We start from the raw sequence: 25,438 nt of genomic DNA, 5'->3' as shown, positions 1-25,438 counted from the left end.
TCAATGTGCACTATACCACAGGTGAGGGCATAGGTGCATGAGCACTGTGCCCCTACAGTGTCTAAGCAAAACCTTAGACATTGTAAATGCAGGGAAGCCATAAGAGTATATGGTCTGGGAGTCTGTCAAACACGAACTCCACAGCACCATAATGGCTACACTGAAAACTGGGAAGTTTGGTATCAATCTTCTCAGCACAATAAATGCGCACTGATGCCAGAGTGCAATTTATTGTAAAATACACCCAGAGGGCATCTTAGAGATGCTCCCTGAAAACATACCCGACTTCCAGTGTAGGCTGACTAGTTTTTGCCAGCCTGCCACACACCAGGCATGTTGCTGGCCACATGGGGATGTGCCTTTGTCACTCTGTGGCCAGGAACAAAGCCTGTACTGGGTGGAGGTGCTTCTCACCTCTCCCTGCAGGAACTGTAACACCTGACAGTGAGCCTCAAAGGCTCACCCTTTTGTTACAGCGCCCCAGAGCATCCCAGCTAGTGGAGATGCCTGCCCCTCTGGCCACTGCCCCCACTTTTGGCGGCAAGGCTGAAGGAGATAATGAGAAAAACAAGGAGGAGTCACCCACCAGTCAGGACAGCCCCTAAGGTGTCCTGAGCTGAGGTGACTCTTACTTTTAGAAATCCTCCATCTTCTGGATGGAGGATTCCACCAATAGGATTAGGGATGTGCCCCCCTCCCCACAGGGAGGAGGCACAAAGAAGGTGTAGCCACCCTCAAGGACAGTGGCCATTGGCTACTGCCCTCCCAGACCTAAACACACCCCTAAATTCAGTATTTATGGACCCCCAGAACCTAGGAATCTAGATTCCTGCAACATCAAGAAGAAGGAGGACTGCTGACCTGAAGCCCTGCAGTGAAGATGGAGACGACAACTGCTTTGGTCCCAGCCCTACCGGCCTGTCTCCCAACTTCGAAGAAAACTGCAACAGCGATGCATCCAACAGGGACCAGCGACCTCTGAAGCCTCAGAGGACTGCCCTGCAACCAAGGACCAAGAAACTCCCTTGAACAGCGGCTCTGTTCAACCATCTGCAACTTTCTTGCAACAAAGAAACAACTTCAAGATCTTCACGTTTCTCGCCGGAAGCGTGAGAGTTTTTTCTCTGCACCCGACGCCCCCAGCTCGACCTGTGGAAAACCAACACTACAGGGAGGACTCCCCGGCGACTGCGAGCCCGTGAGTAGCCAGAGTTGGCCCTCCTGACCCCCCACAGCGACACCTGCAGAGGAAATCCAGAGGCTCCCCCCGGACCGCGACTGCGTGTAACAAGGGACCTGACACCTGGAACCAGCACTGCACCCGCAGCCCCCAGGACCTGAAGGAACCGAACTCCAGGGCAGGAGCGACCCCCAGGCGACCCTCTGCCTAGCCCAGGTGGTGGCTACCCAGAGGAGCCCCCCCTGTGCCTGCCTGCATCGTTGAAGAGACCCCCCGGGTCCCCCCATTGCTTTCAATACAAAACCCGACACCTGTTTGCACTCTGCACCCGGTTGTCCGTGTGCCGCTGAGGGTGTACTTTCTGTGCCTGCTTGTGTCCCCCCCCCGGTGCCCTACAAAACCCCCTTGGTCTGCCCTCCGAGGACACGGGTACTTACCTGCTGGCAGACTGGAACCGGGGCACCCCTGTTCTCCATTGAAGCCTATGTGTTTTGGGCACCTCTTTGAGCTCTGCACCTGACCGGCCCTGAGCTGCTGGTGTGTAACTTTAGGGTTGCCTTGAACCCCCAACGGTGGGCTACCTTGGACCCAACTTTGAACCCTGTAAGTGTTTTACTTACCTGTGAACTTAACAATTACTTACCTCCCCCAGGAACTGTTGATTTTTGCAGTGTCCACTTTTAAAAATAACTTATTGCAATTTTTGTGAAAACTGTACATTCTATTGCGATTATTCAAAGTTCCTAGAATACCTGAATGAAATACCTTTCATTTGAAGTATTACTTGTAAATCTTGAACCTGTGGTTCTTAAAATAAACTAAGAAAATATATTTTTCTATATAAAAACCCATTGGCCTGGAGTAAGTCTTTGAGTGTGTGTTCCTCATTTATTACCTGTGTGTGTACAACAAATGCTTAACACTACCCTCTGATAAGCTTACTGCTCGACCACACTACCACAAAATAGAGCATCATAATTATCTCCTTTTGCCACTATCTTACCTCTAAAGGGAACCTTTGGACTCTGTGCACACTATTTCTTACTTTGAAATAGTATATACAGATGTAGGAGGCTGGCCTGGCTTGTAGTGGGTACCAGAGGTACTTACACCTTGTGCCAGGTCCAGTTATTCCTTATTAGTGTAGAAGAGGTGTTTCTAGCAGCTTAGGCTGATAGAAGGTAGCTATGGCAAAGCAGGTTAGGCTGAACTAGGAGACATGTAAAGCTCCTACTATACCACTGGTGTCATATGCACAATATCATAAGAAAACACAATACACAGAAGTACTAAAAATAAAGGTACTTTATTTTTATGGCAATATGCCAAAAGTATCTCAGTGAGTACCCTCAGTATGAGGATAAGATCTATACACAAGGTATATGTACACAAACCAAAATTATGCAGGTAATAGCAAGAAAAGTATTGCAAGCAGTGTAAAGTTACAATGGATTGCAATAGAAGCACATAGGTATAGGGGAAACACAAACCATATACTCCAAAAGTGGAATGTGAACCACAAATGGTCCCCAAACCTATGTGAGCTTGTAGAGGGTCGCTGGGACTGTAAGAAAACAGTGAGGGTTAGAAAAATAGCCCACCCCAAGACCCTGAAAGGTAGGTGTAAAGTGCACCTACTACCCCCAGAGAGCACAGAAGTCGTGATAGGGGGATTCTGCAGGAAGAACAAACACCAGCAGTGCAACAACAGTGGATTTCCGTACCTGAGTACCTGTAAGACAAGGGGACCAAGTCCAATAGTCGCGACAGTGTCGAGAGTGGGCAGGAGCCCAGGAAATGCCAGCTGAGGGTGCAAGGAAGCTGCCACCTGTTGGAAGAAGCTTGGAGTTCTTCAAGAAAGAAGAGTACTAGGAACTTCCCCTTTGGAGGATGGATGTCCCACGTCGCGATGAAGCTTGCAGAGGTGTTCCCACGCAGAAAGACTGCAAACAAGCCTTGCTAGCTGCCAGGGTCGCGGTTAGGGTTTTTGGGTGCTGGTGTGGCCCAGGAGGGACCAGGATGTCGCCACTTGGAGGAGGAGACAGAGGGGGCGCCCAGCAACGTAGGGAGCCCTCACAGAAGCAGGCAGCACCCGCAGAAGTACCTGAACAGGCACTTAGAAGAAAAGTGAACTGGAGTCCACCCGAAGTCACAAAAGGGAGTCCCACAACGCCGGAGGACAACTCAGAAGGTTGTGCACTGCAGGAAGGAGTGTCTGGGACCCAGGCTTGGCTGTGCACGAAGGAAATCCTGGAAGAGTGCACAGGAGCCGGAGCAGCTGCAAATCACGCGGTACCCAGCAATGCTGTCTAGCGTGGGGAGGTTAGGACTTACCTCCACCAAACTTGGACTGAAGAGTCACTGGACTGTGGGAGTCACTTGGACAGAGTTGCTGAGTTCCAGGGACCACGCTCGTCGTGCTGAGAGGGGACCCAGAGGACCAGTGATGCAGTCTTTTGGTGCCTGCGGTTGCAGGGGGAAGATTCCGTCGACCCACGGGAAATTTCTTCAGAGCTCCTGGTGCAGAGAGGAGGCAGGCTACCCCCAGAGCATGCACCGCCTGGAAACAGTCGAGAAAGCCGGCAGGATGAAGCTATACAAGGTTGCTAGTAGTCGTCCTGCTACTGTGTTGCGGTTTTGCAGGAGTCCTGAGCAGTCAGCGGTCGATCCTTTGGCAGAAGGTGAAGAGGGAGATGCAGAGGAACTCACTCCCCTTTCCTATGTCCAGTTTCGCGCCAGGGCAGGTCTGGGGGATTCCTGAACTGGTGTAGACTGGCTTATGCAGAGATGAGCACCATCTGTGCCCATCAAAGCATTTCCAGAGGATGGGGGAGGCTACTCCTCCCCAGCCTTCACCTATTTCCAAAGGGAGGGGGTGTTACACCCTCTCTCAGAGAAAATCCTTTGTTCTGCCTTCCTGGGCCAGGGCTGCCTGGACCCCACGAGTGCAGAAACCTGTCTGAGGGGGTTGGCAGCAGCTGGAGTGGAGCCCCCGGAAAGGCAGTTTGGCAGTACCTGGGTTCTGTGCTAGAGACCCGGGGGATCCTGGAATTGTCCCCCCAAATGCCAGAATGGCATTGAAGTGACAATTCCATGATCTTAGACATGTTACATGGCCATGTTCGGAGTTACTATTGTGACGCTGTACATAGGTAGTGTGACCTATGTAGAGTGCACGCGTGTAATGGTGTTCCGCACTCACAAAGTCTGTGGAATTTGCCCTGAACGATGTGGGGGCACCTTGGCTAGTGCCAGGGTGTCCACACACTAAGTGACTTTGCACCCAACCTTCACCAGGTGAAGGTTAGACATATAGGTGACTTATAAGTTACTTAAGTGCAGTGGTAAATGGCTGTGAAATAACGTGGACGTTATTTCACTCAGGCTGCACTGGCAGGTCTGTGTAAGAATTGTCAGAGCTCCTTATAGGTGGCAAAATAAATGCTGTAGCCCATAGGGATCTCCTGGAACCCCAATACCCTGGGTACCTCAGTACCATATACTAGGGAATTATATGGGTGTACCAGTATGCCAATGTGAATTGGTAATTTTAGTCACTAGCCTGTTAGTGACAAATTTGGAAAGCAGAGAGAGCATAACCACTGAGGTTCTGGTTAGCAGAGCCTCAGTGAGACAGTTAGGCATCACACAGGGAACACATATAGGCCACAAACCTATGAGCATTGGGGTCCTGGCTAGCAGGGTCCCAGTGACACATAACAAACATACTGACAACATAGGGCTTTCACTATGAGCACTGGGCCCTGGCTAGCAGGATCCCAGTGAGACAGTGAAAACACCCTGATATATACTCACAAACAGGCCAAAAGTGGGGGTAACAAGGCTAGAAAGAGGCTACTTTCTCACAACAGAGCCAACTTCCTATGCTTCCCTTCTCTCCATAGGGATGGGCTTGTTGTTCTGTTCAATGGTTATTACTATACATGGAGATACCCTACAAGAGGAAGGACAGTTTCTTACCTGTAACTTTAATTCTCTCATAGGGGAATTTCCATAAGTCATAAGCAACCCTCCCTCCTCACTGGGAGAATAGACCGGGGTATCGATACACACTGTTGAAGTCTTACATCATCTTCGAAAGAACTGAAGCCACTGCCACCAGCTGTCCAAGATGGGATACTGGTGGTCTTCAAGTTCTTAAAGGCACAGTCTCTTTTTTTAGCCATATAATGGCAGCCCATGGGGCTACTCTGTCCTCCTCTCCTTCCTCTCTATCATGCAAAAGGGTTTTGTGAGGGAGATTCATTCTGTTGACAAATTACTCTTAAATTATAATATGCTGGGGACGGGGTGGGGCCCTCTCAACCCAACTGTAGTTGCGCGCCTGTCAGGATCTTATTCCTTTTAGAAACCCTCTCAGCTCCTAGAAGATAGTCCTTGACAGTGCTAAAAAGTGCTGATGCCGGTTAACTCTGTAAGTAATGATGTATATGTTTTTGTGGAGATTTTCAGTGGTTTGAATATGACGTTAGAAAATGTCAAGTGCACACATCATAAACAACGTCCTTTTTGAAGTCCAGGTTAACAGTGTACAACTTCGAAGGAAGTGGAATTGTTTGTATTAGGCCTGCCCGTACACAGCAAACCTACCTCATTTTAATTAAGGAATTAGCTGGTCTACTACAGATATTACAATTAGCAGTAAGCTATTCATAGAACAATCTAATATCCACTGATGCTGAAACTACACAATTAACACTTTAAAATAATATCACTTGCTTTTTGTCCATTTATCCACAAGAAGGTGTAACACACATACATCTCCAGCAATTAGTATACCCCTAGACATCCACCTATGAAGTAAATGATGCAGAATGCAGTCTTAGGGATGAGAGTTTGTGGAGGTGCAGGAAGAACAGAGTTAAGGGAAGGGGATAGGTGGGGCCTGTGTTGTGCCTGACCAGCAGTAGCCCTGACCTCTTGATTGCTGTTCCTGGTTCACGGCAGGGGCACATGAACCCATATTCTGGTCAGCTAAATAAGGGCTGATGTAGGACAGGTACCCTCCTCCTCCTCACCCCTATGCTCAGCACTCAATTCTGAAGAAAAGTTTCCTGGTACTATAAATTGCCACACAGTGCTTCTCATTAGCTGTATAATGATTATTCCCTTACTTGCCTTTTTGGACTTGCGTTCACTTACTCGTGCGTTCTCTATTTTGTTCTTAGGTAAAGAAGATAAGGAAGAACATAGCTGTGACTCTGCTGACCTTGAGGCAAGTATTCTATGCAGTATTGTTTTATTTTGTGGTTTATCTATAAGAACTGACAAGTTAACATTTCAGTCTGTATCTCTTGAGCAAACCAGGAAAGAAGTTCCTGGACAGTATTGGCTCTCTTAGACTTCTTTGTGCTATTATTGGTAAAGGGAAAGCTGCCATTGAACTGTAGTTACATTTTCCATCTATCTAAAGGAGTAGTAGGGACACCGCTGTAGTTAAGAGTGAACAACATATGTATGGCTGACTAGGAGAGTTTTGACATAGCAATGATTACAATTTGCATTACTCATTGAGAATATGTATATTTGTAACAGAGTGCACAGATGAGTTAATGGCTGCAGTGGTTGCATGCATATGTTTGAGCTTGTTTTTGTTCATCAGGTAAATTAGTGAATACTTGAGACGAGAGCCTAGCTGTGTCTAGTTAAAGAGTGAATATTTACACACCCACACCTGTGTACATTAGCACACATATACGTGTATATGTACATACATGCATGCATTAAAGCATGCACACACCTGCATTTCTATGTAATGTGTCTAACATGTACAATTGGAAAATGGTTTAATGTAGAAGTTTGTGGTGGTGAGAGGGTTGGAGAGTAGGTATTTAGGTGGGTATATGAATGTGCTTATGTGGCTGGGTGATGACAAGTATATATGAACAAATGTATAGCTAAGTGTGCATTTGTGAGATCAATTAACATAACCTGTGCTTTTGTAGTGAGTTTGTTCTGTGATGCGAACAGAGTCTCTCTTTCTGTATCGAAAGATCCTCACTGATGGCCATAAATGTAGAATACTTCCTCTCCCGTGTAAGGCCCCCAGAACACTTTCTCTTAAAGATCAGAGTGAACCTGTAGTTGGCAGGTGGCATCTCAGGGCCCATTGTCTGATTATACTTCCGTAATCAGCATGGCAGGCTAGCTTTTACAGCATTTTTCTTGAGTAGAAAATCTTTGTTCAATGCAGTAAGACCACATTCTAAGATCTAAGTGAAGGAAATGAGATAAACTATCCAAAATAACATGTAGCCCACAGTCTGAGCAATGAAGGAAAAAGGTCCCTGTCAGGCTTCCCTCACAGCTCCGATTATGTTTTTTCTGGCTCATGCTGAGTGGATCACAGACCACTCCCTGGATTTCTTTACCCAACTTTCCTTCTATTTTTCATCAAAACTGTAGATGTTTGTGGTACATTCAGCGTCTTTAAAGACCAACATCATTCTTTCTCCACTTTTGTCATCAAAGGAGGCATGTATTCACTAAAATGACATCTCTTTTTGTGCAGTATCCCTAATGTAGAAGAAAAAATACTTACTCCAGTATTGGAACTTTCATAGATTCACATGCTTGAATACTTCCCCTTCGTCGAGATGGGAGTTCCCGGTGGAATATAAAATCAGGCCTGGAGATGTATGCACACAATACATGAACTAGGCCTCAACATAATAACTCATCATAGTTGTTTTGTAAAATAGACCCAAACTCAAACTTGAACCAATCAGATTGCCTCACCCCTCTAGAACCTCCTGTGAGGAGCTGCCTTCCCTCAGATTTTCCACTGCACATTGTGCTGAGGAGTCTCCTTTGAGCTCTGCTCAAAATTTTCTGTCAGAAGATCTGTTTCTACAGTTTTTAGATATTTCTATCTACTCTGGTGATTCAAACTGGCTGCCATGTCAGAAACACCAAAGAAAGGCCTTTTCAGATCCTGTACCTCATGCTTGAAAAAGAGATTGTATGTGGAGGATCCACATGAGGAGTGTATTTACTGCCTGTACCCCAGCCACAAAACTAAGGACTGCAAAATCTGCAGGAAAGTTTCCTCAAAGACCCTGAAGGACAGGGAGGGTCACCTTCTGTTGTGGCTTCAAAGAGGTAAGACTGGACACTCTGCCTCTGATGAGGACGGTGCCTCTTATTCTTTTTCTGGCCCTAAAACACCTCTGAAAAGAAAACAGGAAAGTTCTGAGGTTCAAGAGCCATCTAGAAAAATGGCGCAAAAATCACCAAAGGGTCATAGCTCTCCACAGAAGAATAAACTGGGTGCAGAATCCCTCAAAAAAGCAAAGAAAACTGCTTCAGAGCCAACCACTTCTCCTTCTAAAGTGCTTTGCAAGTTTAAGAAGCCTAGCTCTGCACAGTCGACGATGCCATCGTCGTCAATATCCTCGGCGACAACTGTTTCATCGGTGATGCCGGTGGTGGTAACCATCTCCATGTCGACGGCAGCGGCTGCAGGATTTCCGTCGACGACATTATCATCCTTGTTGACAGGGCGCCCCATCTAGTCGACGCTCCTCTCGCCGACGACACTCCCAACGATGATGCCCTCGTTGACGATGATTTGGACGACGTCTCAGTCGACGACGCTCTCGTCGACGGCCCAACCGTCGTCGGCTACAATGTTTTCAGGGACAGCGGTATTGTCGACGACAGCTGGTTTCTTGTCTTCAACACCAAGAATGTTCCCAACTAAGAGGCAGAGACCATCTACGTTACTTTTGAGTCAATTTGTGACACATACTCCGCTTAAAAGGCTCTTAAAGGCTCGTTTGACACCTTCTATTACGTCACCAAACAAAGTTTCAAGGATCTTGCCATCTAGGTTTTTGGATGGCGATGGTGATGATGAGGACTCAGATCAGGATGCAATGTTTGGAGTAGCTAGAAGTCCTTCGCAGCTGCATGTAAAATGGCAGGAGTACTCTGATGACGATTCATATTATGGCCAGCAGTATTATAACCCAGTACCACAACAACGGGGAACAGTATCTCTGTCCTCCGGTCTAGTGTCCGAGCTCCAGGCTATGCTGGCTGATTACAGAGAGCGCTTCTACCCTCAGCTGGGGAAGGATTCCACACAAGCAGTCACTACATCAGCTACTCCGGCACCTCTGCCAGTTTTTCCTACGACGCCACAAATTCCAATTCAGGCTCCACAGAGTCCACAGGTCCAGGCCTCTTCTGATGAAGTGGCAGAGGAAGGGGAGGTTCTCTCAGACCAGGACGAATGGGATGAGTATGTACTCCCGGCACCCCCTTCACCGGAGCCATTAGCAGTCGAATCTCCTCTTGAGAATATTGGCTCGTTCCATAACCTCTTAAAGAAAGCTGCAACGAGGTTTGAGCTGCAGTTGCCATCCACGCAGCAGAACTGTTTTCTATATGATTTCAAGGAGCCGCACAGAAAATAGGTTAGGGCTATACCGATTATTGACCATGTCTGTAATCAAGGGCTGAAGATAATTAAGAACCCAGCGACAGTGCCAGTGGTGTTACCAAAGCGGTTACCAAAGCTGGACAAAAAGTATAAGGTTGGACGCTCCTGCATGCCTGGTGGGTCACCCAAAACCAGACTCCGAGGTTTCCCAGGCTGCCCAGAGATGCTCCAAGAACCCTTCAGCGCCTTTAACGGCTCCTCCTGATAAGGACGGAAGGCGCCTGGATAATATCAGGAAGAGTTCCTCTTCTATGTTGGCAATTGTAGCCCGTGCCGGAAATTCCTTGGCACTACTGGGCAGGTATGACAGACAGCTGTGGTCTGACATCTCGCACTCTGTGGATGATCTTCCAGATTCCAGCAAGTCGGAAGCTAAAAAGATCCTTATGGAGGGTCAACAAACCTCTGCAGAGGTGATTCACTGTCCCCTGGACATTGCGGTCATGGGATTTCGGCTTCTGGCTGGTTCAGCCTTCTTAAGGCACCAGGGATGGCTTAAAGCCACTAATTTCAGACCGGATGTCCAAACAAAGATCCTGGATCTCCCGTGCGATGGCCAAGACCTGTTCGGCACGCATGTCGACGATGTTCTTCAGGCGATTAAGGCTGATACTGATATGGTCCCTACAGCACAAGCGCACTCCCTTTCGGGTAGCCAGGGGTAGAGGCCACTCCTCCTTTCGAGGTGGCTACCAGTCTTTTCGATGTCTAGCCTACTCCTCCCAGTATCAGTCATCCAGACCCCAGTACCATCAAATACAGCCTCTGGCGGCTGCATACAGCAGGCCTCCTCCTAGAGGGAGATCGGGACGACAGTGCAAGGACGCCTCGCGTAGGCAATGACAACCTCCAGGGGCCGGCTACCCTTCCCTCCTTGACTCGTCACTTCCAACGTTGGAGGCAGGTCACAAGCGACAAGTGGGTTCTGGATATCATAACTTATGGTCACCTGCTAGAGTTCACTTGCAGGCCTCCCAAAACTCCACCTTCCCGAGAACATCAAAGACATCCAAATCTTCTCCACCTAGAGATAGAGGGCATGTTATCCAAAGGGGTGATAGAGGTAGTCCCCTCTTCGCAACGAGGAAGAGGCTTTTATTCTCGATTCTTCCTCATCAGAAAGAAATCCCGGTTGTGGAGGCCCATCCTGGATCTGAGGCAGCTCAACAAATATCTCAAAAAGCAATCCTTTTGTATGGTAACTTTGAAGGATGTACCACAGCTTCTCAACAGAGGCGATTTCATGGCTTCCCTAGATCTACATTATGCATATCTCCACGTACCCATTCACCCCAAACACAGGAAATTTCTGAGATTCATGGTAGCCGGCCAGCACTTTCAATTCAAAGTGTTACCCTTCAGACTCAAATCCGCCCCCTGGATTTTCACAAAATGCTTAGCCCCAGTTGCTGCATATCTGAGACGCCTCAAGCACCAGGTATTCCCATATCTGGACGATTGGTTGCTAAAGGCTCCAAACATTTCTAACCTACGTCGCTCACTCAGGACCACGTTACGTCTCTTCCAGCAACTAGGTCTCACTCTCAACAGAGACAAGTCACAGCTTCAACCTACCAGAAGGATAGTGTTTCTGGGTGCTTTATTGGACACAACTCTTGTAAAAGCCTTTCCTGCAGAAGAACTGCAACTCAAGCTTCTGACCCTGGCAGACTGTTTGAAGAAAAAAGTCTTTCAGTTTCAGAGGTTCAAGTCATTACTGGGGATGATGTCCTCCTGTATCAACCTAGTTCCGTCGTATTCGCATGCGCCCTCTTCAGGAAGAGCTCGACAAACAGTGGAAGCAGACGCAAGGGTCCTTCGGGACATCATTCAAATAACTGCAAGGATGGTCGACTCTCTCCAGTGGTGGTCAACGCCTGCAAACATTTCAGTAGGTCTGGAGTTCCTGAATCAAATCCCTCCGTTTATGATCACGACAGATGCTTCGATGGAGGGGTGGGGAGCATGTCTCCAAGATCTGCAAGTCAGTGGCAAGTGGCCCCATTCTCATTCAACGCTACACATCAAGCTCCTTGAACTCAGAGCTATGTACCTTGCACTACAAGCTTTTCTGCTGAGAATCCGAGGTTCGTCAGTGCTTGTCTGGACGGACAATATGACCACCATGCACTACATAAACAAACAAGGCGGAACTCGGTCTCACTTGCTCTTCACAGAAGCTCAAGTCTTCTGGACTTGGTACATTCAGAATTCAGTGCACATATGGGCAGAACATCTCCCGGGAGTCAACAACACCATAGCAGACTCTTTAAGCAGGCTAAGCACATCTTCACACGAGTGGGAGCTGAACCAGACAACGATAGAATGGTCAGGGATTTATGCTTACACCTTTCCTCCGATACCCCTTCTTTCACGGGTCATCAGCAAGATCAAATCGGAGCCCTGCCAGATAATTCTAATTGCTCCAGCCTGGCCACGTCAACCTTGGTACACAGAGCTTCTGTTGCTGTCTTCATGTCCTCCCATCAGGTTAGCACCCATACCGGACCTGCTGACCATCAGCCAGGGCCAAGTGAGGCATCCGGATCCCAAGCATCTCAGATTATGTGCATGGCTCCTGAGTTCAATTAATTCGGCCATATAGATATTCCCATTGACTCTCAAACAGTTTTAGCTAAAGCACGTGCAGATAGTACCAATAAGACGTATACCTTGAAATGGAAGGTTTTGTTTATGGTGTACTGTAAATAACATTCATCTGCCTACATCTGTTCCAGAGCAGGTCTTGCCGTACCTTCTCCACCTGGCGAAGTCTGGTCTCGCAAATGCATCCATTAAGGTTCACTTTGCTGCTATCTCTAGATATAGACGACTATCCAAGGGACCGTCCCTCTGGTCTGATCGGCTTATCAGTTTATGAAGGGTTTATTCCGAACCTTTCCTTCATCCAAACAACCTCCTCCATCTTGGCAACTGAATACAATCCTGAGTCAGTTGATGAAGGAACCATTTGAGCCTATTCACAAATCAGACATTAAGTATCTTACCTGGAAGATTGCGCTCCTATTAGCATTGACATCTGCTCGCAGAGTAAGCAAGATCCAAGCCTTTACTATCCAAGAGCCTTTCATAAGGTTTACAGAGGATAGAGTCATCTTACGGACAAACCCAAAATTTATTCAAAAATTGCCAGCTGATTCCCACATTAACGAGCCAGTAGTGCTAAAGACTTTCTTTCCGAGGCCTCCGACTGGGGCAGAAAGATTTCTGCATTCCTTGGACATCAATCGATGCCTTAAATTGTATTTGCAGCGGACATTCTCAATCAGAAAGTCCAGTCAACTGTTTGTGGCATTTAGTGCGCTCAAGAGAGGGCTTTCTGTTTCTAAACAAACCATCTCTAGATGGATTTCAAGTGCCATATCCTTTTGCCACCAGAAGGCTGGTCGACCTCTGGACACTAAAGTTTGTGCACATTGTACCCGAGCGGTGTCCACTTCTTGTGCACTCTTCTCTGGGGTATCCCTTCCAGACATCTGTCAAGAAGCCACGTGGAGGACAACACACGCCGTCACGAAGCATTACTGCCTGGATGCTGAGACGCTCTATGATACCGCGGTGGGTCAAGCAGTTCTTAGACATTTGTTCAGATAAGGTGAGCTGTTTGTTTCCCTCCATCCGCTTCTGATTTAATATCATATTTTCTGTTTGTTATTAGCGTACCTTTCTTGCATGTTCATATATGTTTTAAAGTGTTATTTTATTGCTTTGCATGTAACTGTTTAATGCCAATGTTTTTATAGTCATTGGGATAGACAGTATTTCTTGATAAAGAAAAATTGTTGGTTGCTGCTTGCTACTCTTATTCAAGCATGTGAATCTATGAAAGTTCCAATACTGGAGTAAGAAATAAGTTAGTTACCTGTAACTGTAGTTCTCCAGTATTGGAAGCTTTCGTAGATTCACATGCGGCCCGCCCACCTCCCCGGAGGAGCTCACCTTCTCTCTTCTCAGTGTTCTGGGTTATTTCAGCACTTGTGCTCGGAAAATCTAAGGGAAGGCCGCTCCTCACAGGAGGTTCTAGAGGGGTGAGCCAATCTGATTGGTTGAAGTTGAGTTTGGGTCTTTTTTACAAAATGACTATGATGGGTTATTATGTTGAGGCCTGATTCATGTATTGCGTGACTACATCTTCAGGCCTGATTTTGTATTCCCCTGGGGACTCCCATCTCAACGACGTGGAAGTATTCAAGCATGTGAATCGATGAAAGCTTCCAATACTGGAGAACTACAGTTACAGGTAAGTAACTTATTTATTTTTCAGGTTCTCATTCTGTATGTGTGGTCAGTCAACCTGCCACACACTCAGTAAAAGAGTGAATTGTGTGAGAAAATGGTGAAATTAGCCTTCAAAGACAGGAAAGACCTTCGTCTGCAAGGGAAATTTAACAACTTGTGAGCATAAGATGAGAGAAATAAACAAGCCAGAGAGGGAGGTTTCTGTTCTTGGTACCAAAGTTTCTCACGAAAAACCTCCCACCGAAAGAGATGTAAAGAGAAGAGACAAAGAAACCATAATCACCACCATTCTAGCTCCACCCATCAAACCAGGAGCAGCGGTCGACATTGAGACAGGTGTTGGCACCAATTTGTTCATTGTCAAAAAGTTCCACAACAGCACCATCAATGTAGACACCAATCCTCGGGTACTGTGACTTCCTTCTCTGCGCCCATCCCGACCACCATCTCCACCACTGACATCAAAATCGGTGCCACTACCACAAGAGTCGATGGTGATGCACTCGAAAGGCACAACATTCTACGCTGGGGACACATTGACATTCAACGTAAAAAGGATCTTCTTCCATGCTGTAGATGGAAAGATTGGTGTTGAGACAGTTGACGTCAAGAAGACTGGCGTTTAGGCACTTGGTAGCTTCTGTTTTCTTCATTTCTACAGAGAAACAGTAAGAAATGTTTTGGGATAATACAACAATTGCACTACCTACACCAAGGCTGAGCAAAACCTCTAATGCCACTGGTTCTTCCGAGTAGATCTGCAGCACCTCCTTGCCCATCTATACCCCCAAGATGGGGGACCACTGATGATGACGAGAGTCACTTTCATGTCACTGATTCCCCTGTGTCACCTCAGACAACTTCATCAAGACGATCTACGACTAGGAGATGTAAGAAGAATTGTTTCACCTTAGTCATCCTGGCTCCATTCTACCAACTCTTTCTGCTGATACACAGGAAGTCCTCTTCCCATGTCACCCTTAAGATTATCACTTATGGATGAAGTACTAACATTTGAGATTGTTCTTATAAGATGAGCAACTAAATTAAATATCCAGCTAAAGCCTTCTCAGACAACAGTTTTGGTTATGATCGAGGCACTGCAACCAACGTCTTCTCCAAGATCCACCTTAGAATTGGGTCCTGGTTTTTCACAGCTAGCGGCCAAGAACCACTTTTTTTTTTTTTTACACCAGCTACAATTAAAGCAGCAACCATTTTCTTATGAAAAAATAAAAAGACTCTGAAGAAGACCCAATTCATTTGAGTCAGGATCTTAATACAGATTCTATTAAAGTCTCAGCTACAGAAAAGCATCACACTTTCACTTAGACACTAGAGACAACAGTCCTGCCAGAGGGAGAAAGCAAAGCACTTGCTGTGGTGGGAAGACAAATGCGTGGTTCTGCAGCTGTGGCTGTTAAGACTGCAAGTGCACCAGCACTTTTGAGGAGTATGATAGAGCATTATTGGAATCTCTATCTATGTCTGCTTGTGACCTTCCAAAAAGAGGAGGCAAGATTTTATGGAAAAAGTACAAGAGGCAGAAACTGTTTCTATCCAGTCCATTAGTACAGCAATTGGTTCTGTGTATGTAGCTGTTAAAGAATGTTGTCATTACGTCGAACTCTGTAGAATAGATCTCCCTGCTTATCCTGACATCTCTGAAGCCCGATGCTTATAACAGTAGACTGAGGATAGAAGGACCACTGAGTGGGTGAAACTTTTTCTCTTGGTTGGCACCTGGAATTCCTTTACCTGTACTGGGAATGATAAAATACGTTTTTTGCCTCTTATCCTGGAGCCATACAGTTCTCATCTCCTTCTTAATGCATTCCAGTTCTTTGTTAGTTTGAGTCCCAAATAGAACTGCTCCAGGAAAAGGAAGAGTCATAATTTTCAACTGAGCATATGGCTTCTGAGATGTCAACCTAAGCCAGGATGATGCATTCCTTGACCAATTAATCACGATTTCTGGGATTACGTATCAACCATGAGAAATTGATGTCCTCTTCAGTGATGCTTTTTGACTATTTAGGAGCCGCTCAGGACTCTCGAAAGGAAGAGGTATCTCCTTCAGAGAAAGGAGTGTGTACATTTTGCAAAATACCAGATTATTGCAGACACCACGTCCAGTGGCTCAGCAGATTTCATCCCTACTGAGATCCATGAGATCATGCATCTTCCTAGTCCCCAGTTTACATGAGGGCATTGGAAAGTCAGTGGTCCCGATGGAAAGCCAATTGAAAAGAAAAAAATATTTTTTCCAGCACTCACAAACAATCTGACGTGATGGTCTAAGAGATGAATCTACTAAGGGGAATACCTTTTTACCTGAATCTGCCAGGCTAAACCATTATGACGGATACATCTGCCACAAGATGTGGTGCTCAACTGCAAGATCTCGCAGTGCAAGAAGTGTGGTCAGAGGCCCAACAGCTATACCATAAAAATGTCCTGGAATTGAAGGTAGTCCACTTAGCCTTGGGAGTGTTCAAACCATCTCTAACTTTGAACTGAATCTTGATACAAATGGACAATACAGCACTCATGAACTATTCAGACATGCAAAAGGGTACCAGATCAAGGACTCTCATATTTGAGTGTCATGTGATTTGGCATTGGCTACTGTCAAGAAGCTTAACAATTCAAGTAACTCATTTTCCAGGTCAGTAAAACTGCCAAGCAGATTTTTCCAAGCAGATGTGTCCGCGACAACTACATATGGGAAACAAACAAAGCTGTACTACTGGATATTTTCCAGGACTTGAGTTTTACTGATAAAGACTTATATGTCACAGCAAAAAAATGCAAAATACCCAAACTTGGTGTTGAGAAAATAGGAGCCAGGATAGTTGGGCAGTGTCCTCTTGATCATTTGGTCAAGATGTTCTCTTCATGAATTCCCACCAACCCCCCTTATTCAAAAAGTCCTACTCAAACTGGAACTGTTGATTACCACAATGATTTAAATAGCACCAGAGCGGTCAAGACAGTGGTGGTATCCAGAGCTATTTTTCAGTGAAACACCACAAGAGTGTGCCATGCAAACATAACCTTCTATTGAGAATGCAAGACAAAATTAATCACTCCCAACTTTCAATCTTTGAATTTGGGTTTTGGCTTGTGAGTCAGTGCAATACAGACACTTGAACCTTCAACCAGAGTTTATAAGCATTCTCAAAGAAGCCAAGCGTCCTGCCTCAGTGGCTTCTTTAAGTGGAAGAGATTTATCATATTGGGCTTCAGTGACAATCATGATCCCATAAACTGTCATGAAAATGCACCTATACACTTATGTATACTTATTTGCCTTTTTTTTCGCTAAACCAAACCTAAAATTAATTTTCATTAAAGTTCACCTGGCCGCTGTTACAGCATACAGGAAACTACCAACATAAAGATCTTTCTTTATTGTGCCAGTCATAGAATACTTTCTGGAAGGATTAAGAAGGACTTTTCCCCCTATTAGACATTCTCCACCATTGTGTGAGTTGAATTTGGTTGTATTCAAATTAGCCCTCCTCCATTTGAGCACATTCATAAGGCCTCGTTGCAGCACCTTTCATGAAAAGTGGCTTTTTTTGGTGGTGATTGTTAGTGAACTGCAAACTCTTTCCACAACAGTCATATGCAGTATTTCTAGTAATACAACAGTGGTAAGCATAAATCCGTCTTTTTCACCTAAAGTTGCCTCAGCTCTTCATGTCATCCACACTATTTCACTTCCTGTAATTTTTGTAATCCTTGCTCTCCAACAGAAAGGCCTCTTCATTCCTTAGATAACAGAAGGTTTCTAAAATTTTATTTAGACAGAACAAATGATATCTGTAAAACAAATCAGTTGTTCATTGACTGCGATCCTCTTATAACTGGAGTGCCTTCTCCAAAACAAACTATGGCTAGGTAGATAGTTTCATGCATTGATGTTTGCTGCCCGTTGACTAACAAGACTCTGCCAGTGCAGACTACAGCTCATTGTGCACATGGCAAAGCAGCATCTGCTGCTTGTTTAAGGACTGGAATGAATTAACATTGTAAGGCAGCCGTCTGACGTCAGTACATACTTTTCCGAGCATCATTCCTTAGGTGAGAATTCGAGAACAGACTCTTTATTAGGTCAGGCAACATTAAGGAATCTATTTAGCTGGAAAGTCTTTGAAATGAATTCTCTTGTTGAATGAACTGATTAATGTAAGAAATGTGATTATTATTTGAGGTTGGTGACTACACTAAAGGAAATAATCACAACCCTTGACACGGTGAAACCTCCAAGCCACCAAATTAACCTGAACTCACCCACTTGGCGAAGCCATGGCACAGAGCAGACATGCTTAACATAGGGCAATGTGCTAAGTATTTATGTAGTACCAAAACAGTTTAACTCAAAATGATAAACAATAAAAGCCCCAAACCGAATTAGAAAGAAGAGTCAATTTTAATTAACAAAATGACAGAAATCCAGTAAGGAGAAGCAGAAATATTCATTTTGTAAGTTTTTGTTTTTACAAATATTTTTATTGCGTTTGTGAATGCAGTCAAATAACAGTTCAATACAACATCCACAGAGTAAGACCAGTAACACATAGAATCGGCTGATATTTTCACAGACCAGATAAAGTAATTAATTTCGTATCACACATTGAAGTCAAAGCTTTCTCGACTGCCTAATTTGTTTTTTAAAAGTAAAATAGCGCCAAAAAACAATAGGAGCCAGACTATGTTAGTGGTAGAGCTGGACTTAGGCACAGTTCCAGGCTGACTGTGATAGAGTGAGAATCAGACCAGGTTCGTCCGTGTCAAAACGTTTGCCTTTTGACATAGTTTCATAAGTATAAGTCCACCAAAGGAGTACACTTGTAAAGACTCCAAGACTACCGGGTGGAATGTAGAGACTCACAGGGTGTCAGGCTGAGGCCAACAGCAGGATCCGATTGAGGTCTAGTTGCCACTGGTCAGCTGAGTTCTTTCAGGAAAATGCCTCTTGCAGCATGTCTCCCTCTAGGCACACAGCAAGTCACCCTTTTGACCCTTGGAGTCCACTTCTTTGTTCTGGGTAGAAGATGGAGCAGGTCCAGTTTAGGTCTCCTCTCAGATCTCAAACGGCAGATCCAGTCCTCTTCTGTTCTTCTGCAGGTCCAGAAAGTGTTGTGAAGTGGATGCATGGAGGGTACCACATCTATGCCTGACACCAGGTAGTGGGTAGGGATGATTACCCACTAACTGGTGTCAGGTACAGGTGTGACACTCACTCCCTAAACAATGGGGTAAAAGTTCCCGGGGCCAGTCCTACCTGCTTTTTCATTAGCTTATGTTTGCCTTTCTGCAAACAGGCGCACAATGGCATGTGTCATGGATTCTTCAAGATGGCAAAAGGCTTCAGCCTCACTAAACTTGGGCTTCTAGCTCTGCAACTGTGTGTCCTCCCACAGCTGAATCTACAGTCTAGTTTGAAGTAGGCACTGTACCCACAACAATCCCAGAGGCAGACATTTAGTAGGAAAAAATTGGGTCTTCATCTACCCGACAGGGGATTCAGAATTGTCCTGGCATCCTGTTCTTTCCCTTTGAAGTGTGCCCTAAGTGTTAATGTGGCTCAACACATCTGTCAAGCACAATGTGACAGTGTGTTGTCGCAGGATGCCCACAGCCCCCAATCTAAATATTTTGTGAAGTTCTGAGGAGTCACCCCTATCCTTTCAGGTCAGCCTGTTGTTTTCTTCTACAAGGCATTTCGTACCACATTCACACCCCTTCGTGGCTGAGCACAGATTAGGTGAAGGTGGAGATCTAGGGCAAATTAGCCTCCACAGACCTCAGGCAAAAGGTAACTTTCTGACAGTTACTTTGCCATAATGATTATTACAAATTGGACTTTCAATTGGATTTTTATAATGATTAAAAGTAGTGGTTTAATAATTTTTCTAGCTGATCCCTTTCCAGGAGTTGGCAGTACTTTTATTTGAATCTGCACTCTGTTTTATTTATTGATTTTTAGTAACACGCAAACTGAAGTTCAACCTAAAAACAAAAAAGGTTACATGGGAATTAACAATAGCTGTTGTAGTATTCGATGCAAGGAGACTTATATTATGCAATAGCAAGTCACAATTTTTACCTTAATATCCCATTCCAAACCTGTTGTGATATTCAACCTCACGTGGAGCGATCCGATCCGCTGCATCTGGCTGCTTCGAGGCCATTGAGACAGCAGCAGTGCTCCTTATTCCGTCAGCTAGTGATCGATCCACAAGGTATACATGTTGACCAGCCCCACATTTAGTTTCAGAGTCCCCCAAAGTTATTCGTCTCATCAGCTGTCTCATCTCATAACCTGTCTCTCACACTCCGTATGAGCTAAGAGTTAGTTGGCTGTGTGAGTGAGAGGGCATCAAGATGAGCGCTCAGGTAGCTGCCCAGAGGCTCTCAAATGTCCAGCGGCCTGGAATTTAAAGACAGGATCTCCGCATACTGCGTCAGTGGTTCCTTGCAAAATAGAAGGTCCGGTAACTATTCCTTGAATTTTGGAGCCCGCACCCCCCCTAGCGACAGGCAATTCTACGCTTCGGCAGCAGTAATGCCAAGGCTACAAACTTTATATAGGAAGGTTCAGTCTGTTGTGAGTAACCTAGTAAGTGTGCTCAAAAGTTGGATCTAGCATTTACCTCAGTGCTGTCATTCCCATGCTAAGTGTAGAAAGTCAGTGCCCTCCATGTTGCACCTCTGACATCTGTCATCATTCCTCAGACCATATCTGCACAGCCTACACGGTGTGTAGTAAGCTCTGTGCAAAAATGTGTAATGCGTGATACGAAGACGACTACAGGAGGAGACTCAATCAGTATCTGCACAGCACTCCTTCCAGATGTCATCTGTCAAATCCATCCTTAGTTCAATTTGCCACCTATCACGAGCCTCAATATTTCTCGAGAGTGCCTCCGTTTGTATAGTGTAGTATAGTGTTTAGATACTTGCAAAAGTATGTGTAGAGTATTCAGCGTGGGTGGTTCTTAAGGGAATTTGGGAGTAGCTGCTTTCACATTGTGTCAGAGCCTGATACATAGAAAAATATCTAGTGTTGAGGGGGGCACCGCCATCAAAAACAGCTCCTTGGTTTTGAATGTACCATTTATATATAAATCACCCCACTTGTTGTAGTTGAGCCTGCTTAAGAGCTTTCGGCATGCTGGTTTGTGTGTGGTTGGTGATAGAGGAATATAAGGAAGTGGAGACTATAGCATGGGCTTTTCTGCATACCGTGCCAAGGCTTTCCATGTTGCTGTAGGGCACACCACTATGGAGTCCACAGAGTTTGGAAACTGGTGGAGCACCCAGGTAGGATGCTGTTCGGAGCAGGGCCATATATCCCTCCTTCACCACTAGATGAGGCAGGTAAGGGGTGTGGTGTGTTGTGTTTAGTGGCTATAGCTGTGTGTGGAGTGGGCAGGTACCGATCTGTCCTGCGTGGCTCTTAACACAACGTTAAGGTCTCCACCCCAGAGTATGAGGCATGGTACAATGTTCACTACAAGTCCCCACACGTTGTCAAATAACGCATGGTTATCAACATTGGGTCCATAACAATTAGCTATGACTACAGCATAGGAACTCAGTCTGCCCCAGACTATAGTGTAGCGCCCTTGCTCATCAGTGAGGGACCATCTGAGTCGGAAGGGAACTCCCCTACGGAATGCTATAATGGTGCCTCAGTCGTATGAAGAGTAGGTGGAGTATTGCCTACATGTGGTCCACCTTGCGACAAACGCCGTCCACTTAGAGGGCAGAAGTGCGCCTCCTGCAATCGAGCTACGTGAATGTTATGTATCTTTTGGTAAGCTGGAATATGTCTGTGCTTTTGTGGATCCTCCAAGCCTCTTACATTCCACGTACTTTGGCTACCTGTGGAGGCCTTGGGGAGGGTGCTGTGCGGTGTGGTAACTAGTCCAGTAACTATCCCAGATCATTTCTCCCTGCTGTGTCCTGTGTAAATCTAGGTTGAAACAAAAAACCTTGTTAACAACCCCAAAACCCACCCTCCTCTCACTCTGACGACCCAAACCCGTCATGTATGCCTATTCCCTCCCTCTAACAACAAATTTTCTCATACAGCAAGCTTGCAAATACTAGTAAATCCTACCCAATAGAGTTAACCTGTGGGGGACTTTTTAAGTGCCATACGGATACACCCTCATTCACATGAGGATACCGGGGAACAAAATGCTATCATGAGCATTTTGCTGGAAGCTAAGCAATATGTGGCGTCCTCCCAGGCGTTCACGCCCCTCGAGCCCCCGGGGCCCAAAAGCCAGTGGTAGTCACCTCAGAGTTAAAGACCCACATTATCAGTCTATGTCTGACGAAGGCAACCCTGATCCAGATCTCATCACTCCAGTGTCTTTTTTCTGGGACCTGTATCTATTTTTTGCAGAAATTGTGGGACTTGTTGAGGATTTGCAGACACTCTGTCTTTCCCCAGGTAGGTGACTCGCAGTCGAGCAGGATACAGCATTGCATGTGGAAGATTTGCCTGGTGGAGTTTCTGCTTTATTCCCATGGTACAGGAGGCTTGGGGAAAGTTTGTGGCCATAAAGTTGGGATATATTGACACAGTGTTGCCATGGAAATTCAAGGGTTGTTGCTCCCTGGCCAGTCTTAGTGCTGCATCACGATCTTTGTTATTTAGGAGCTGAGCTATTATGTGGCATGCAGGGGCTCCCTGCGACGTCTGCGCTGCGAGGGATCTGTGGACCCTTTCGATCACAAACACCTTGGAGAAGGAACTAGCGCCAAAGTGCGCGACCAAGAGCCTCTCCACATAGTCCTCTAGCTTCCTAGTGTTTTCTGATTCAGTTACCGCCACAATGCGCAAATTGTTGCACCATGAGCACGCCTCCAGGTCTTCATTTTTAGCCTCTAAGTTTCAAAACTTTTCCCATGCTCAAAAATTGGTCTTTGCAGGAGGCCTCTGTCTTTGACTTGCGAAAGACGCTGTTCCGCTTCCTGCTGTCGCCCATCATGCCTCTCCAGTTTGTGCACCATTGTATTTAGTGTGGATTACATACTGTCCATTTTGGTTTTAATCGACGACAGGCTGCTTTTCATGGCACCCACTAATGTTTTCATGTCTTTATCTCCTCAGGACCATTCTGGAGGTCGCTCTTCACCCTCAGAAGTTCCTTTGCTGTCGCTTGCCAGTCTCATTGGCCATCGCTGCTCAAAATGCAGCTTGGATTGCCTGCCCTCGGCCTTTCCCATGTCTGCGGCACACCGCGGCGTGACTACAGCAGCTCAGTAGGCCCGTTAGCAGATAGTTTGGGGCCCCCTGCATAGCGCTGGGTCAGTATCAGTGCCCAGAGGTAATGGGGCAGTGGCGAGACAGACCAGAGCAGTTCAGTCACCTGCGTATAAGATCGGGGTTCAGGCCCTCCACACCACTCCAGTTGCCTGGGTTGCACCAAGGAAGCAAAGGCTTTCAGTAGTGTATGTTGCTCTCTCTTCACTCCGTCCTGCGCATTGCATCAGCACAGACTCATCCCTCCTCACAGGTAGGTAATCAGGGTGCATTAAGGGCTCAAATGCTCAGGGGCCCAATTTCCAGTGTCATAGGCCTGGCCTCAGGGAAGTATAGCAATACATCAAAAATGGATGTTCATGAGGCGATGTCCCCAAGTGTTCAGGTATCAAGGTGGGCTTCCCCTGCCCCACATTCAGGATGAATTTGCATGGGCGTCGCGCTTGTGTAATATCTTTGGTGAGTCCCAGCACAGATTGTGTCCAGCTGGTAGTGTGGCTACCATTGGGCATGCAGACCTCAAAGGAAAGTGTAGCACGTTTCTGTTGCACAGCCCACAGGGCCATCTCTCTCCTCCTGCACTGCAATCTCTCGCTACACTCACTGCCCCACGTTGAGCTGTTCCTCGGCCAGGCACAGCGGTCGATCAGTGCAAGTCTCAGCCAGCGTGGCCTCCACAGCTATGGAGTCTCAGGCCCAGTGCCATTGCTGCATCCGCTCCTCTCCGCCGCCCCTCCACGGCACCTGTCTCTGACGATGTCAGTCTGAGTCCAGGGCAGGATAGAGGAGCGACGAGTCCGACTCTGGCGCAGCTGTACGGCGCCGTCAGTCAACGTGGATCTGCAACGGTGGCGATGGGGCCCGGGCACCACACGGCCGCCATGTTACGCCTTTGCCGGAATCCACACCGCCACCGCGCTCATCAGGATACTGGCTGAGATTTGGGCACTACTGCATTTGCTCCCAGCAGTAGGACCCCGGCAAGCCGCAGAGCGCCCCTTTGCTGGTGAAATATGCACAAAATGCTGCTGATTCTGTGGGATTATGTCCCCAGGTCGCGATTGCCTCACAGATGTGCAGCCATCTTGAGCGTTGGCACTCTGGCACCCCTGCACTCTGGTTTTCTATGCAGGACAGCTTAGCCTGCCACAGTGCAAATAGATTTTCAGGCCTTGTCACTGTAGGAATGTGAAATAAAAATGTTTTGCCTGCCCCACTTTCAAAAACCATGCACCCTAACTTGTGTACCACAATGCTTACATAGGCATGACCTACTAATATTTAAAAGGTGAAAGGGTTTACCTGTGACAGTGGGTTATTTTAACAGGTCACATTGCAGGTTTTAAGTACTTCAGCAGTCGTACTACACAGTGTATAGGCCATGTTTTTTGTCACTTACGTGGATGCAGTCCACAGGTGACAGTTAATGTTTCATGCCTTACCTGTATTTCTGCACTATATGCTATGGCCTTAGAAGAAAGTTAATTGTACCAATCAAAGATTAGGCACGTTGTCCATGTTTTAGGGTTCAAAGCACATACGCTGGGTGCCGGATAGTCTCAAAACCAGCAATAAAATAGGCGAAAGTCTGGAGTGACCAGACAGAAAAGGCATAGTTCCATTAGTTAGTGTTTCTGCTTGTAGCTATTTATTGACAGATTAAGGATGTGCCTGCTACTCTATTTTACATTTGACTTTCATTGAGGATCCTATGATGCAGAAGAAAAAAGTACTTGTAATCCTAGGTCTGTATCGTAAAAATCCTCATTTAAATTATAAACAAACCTCTCCCCTCCTCGGTTGTCAGGAGAACTATTAGTCTTTTCTATTATCACTTATTACATATCAACATTCAAAAATAACTTGGGCTTTAGCGCTAACTACCAATATATGGGCAATATAGTACATGCTGAGAAGGGACGCCAGTATAGTGCATGCTGAGAAGGAAAAGGCTGTTGGCTTCTTAATGTAACAGTGTGTTCTTTTTCTGCAGCTTCTACACATTTTTCCTGACCGGGATCTTTTATTTCATTTTTGCCTCTGCCTTGAGTGTAGGTTACAGGCTATTTTGGATATTGTATCACATTTCCTTCAGTTAGGTGCTGCAATGTGTTCTTACTGCGTTAAAAGAATAACTTTTTACGACTAGAGAAAAATACAGTAAAAACAGGCCTGTCTTAATCATTATTGAGGTATCACAAGACCCTAGACATTGTGGTGTCTACCTCCATCTACAGAT

General features: G+C 46.0%; 1 protein-coding gene across 2 annotated transcripts in view; it reads left to right on the top strand.

Moving 5' to 3' along the window:
* Positions 1 to 25,438, top strand: part of DNMT3A (DNA methyltransferase 3 alpha) — a 1,562,966-nt gene that overhangs the window by 645,030 nt on the left and 892,498 nt on the right. For both annotated transcript variants that reach the window (XM_069233637.1, XM_069233638.1), the window contains exon 5: positions 6,370 to 6,416. In XM_069233637.1, the coding sequence (XP_069089738.1) occupies positions 6,370 to 6,416 (47 nt within the window). The remainder of the gene's footprint in view (positions 1 to 6,369; positions 6,417 to 25,438) is intronic.

Source organism: Pleurodeles waltl, chromosome 5 (assembly GCF_031143425.1).
Source record: "Pleurodeles waltl isolate 20211129_DDA chromosome 5, aPleWal1.hap1.20221129, whole genome shotgun sequence".
Lineage (NCBI taxonomy): Eukaryota > Metazoa > Chordata > Amphibia > Caudata > Salamandridae > Pleurodeles > Pleurodeles waltl.
This window is presented reverse-complemented; position numbering and strand designations above follow the sequence as displayed.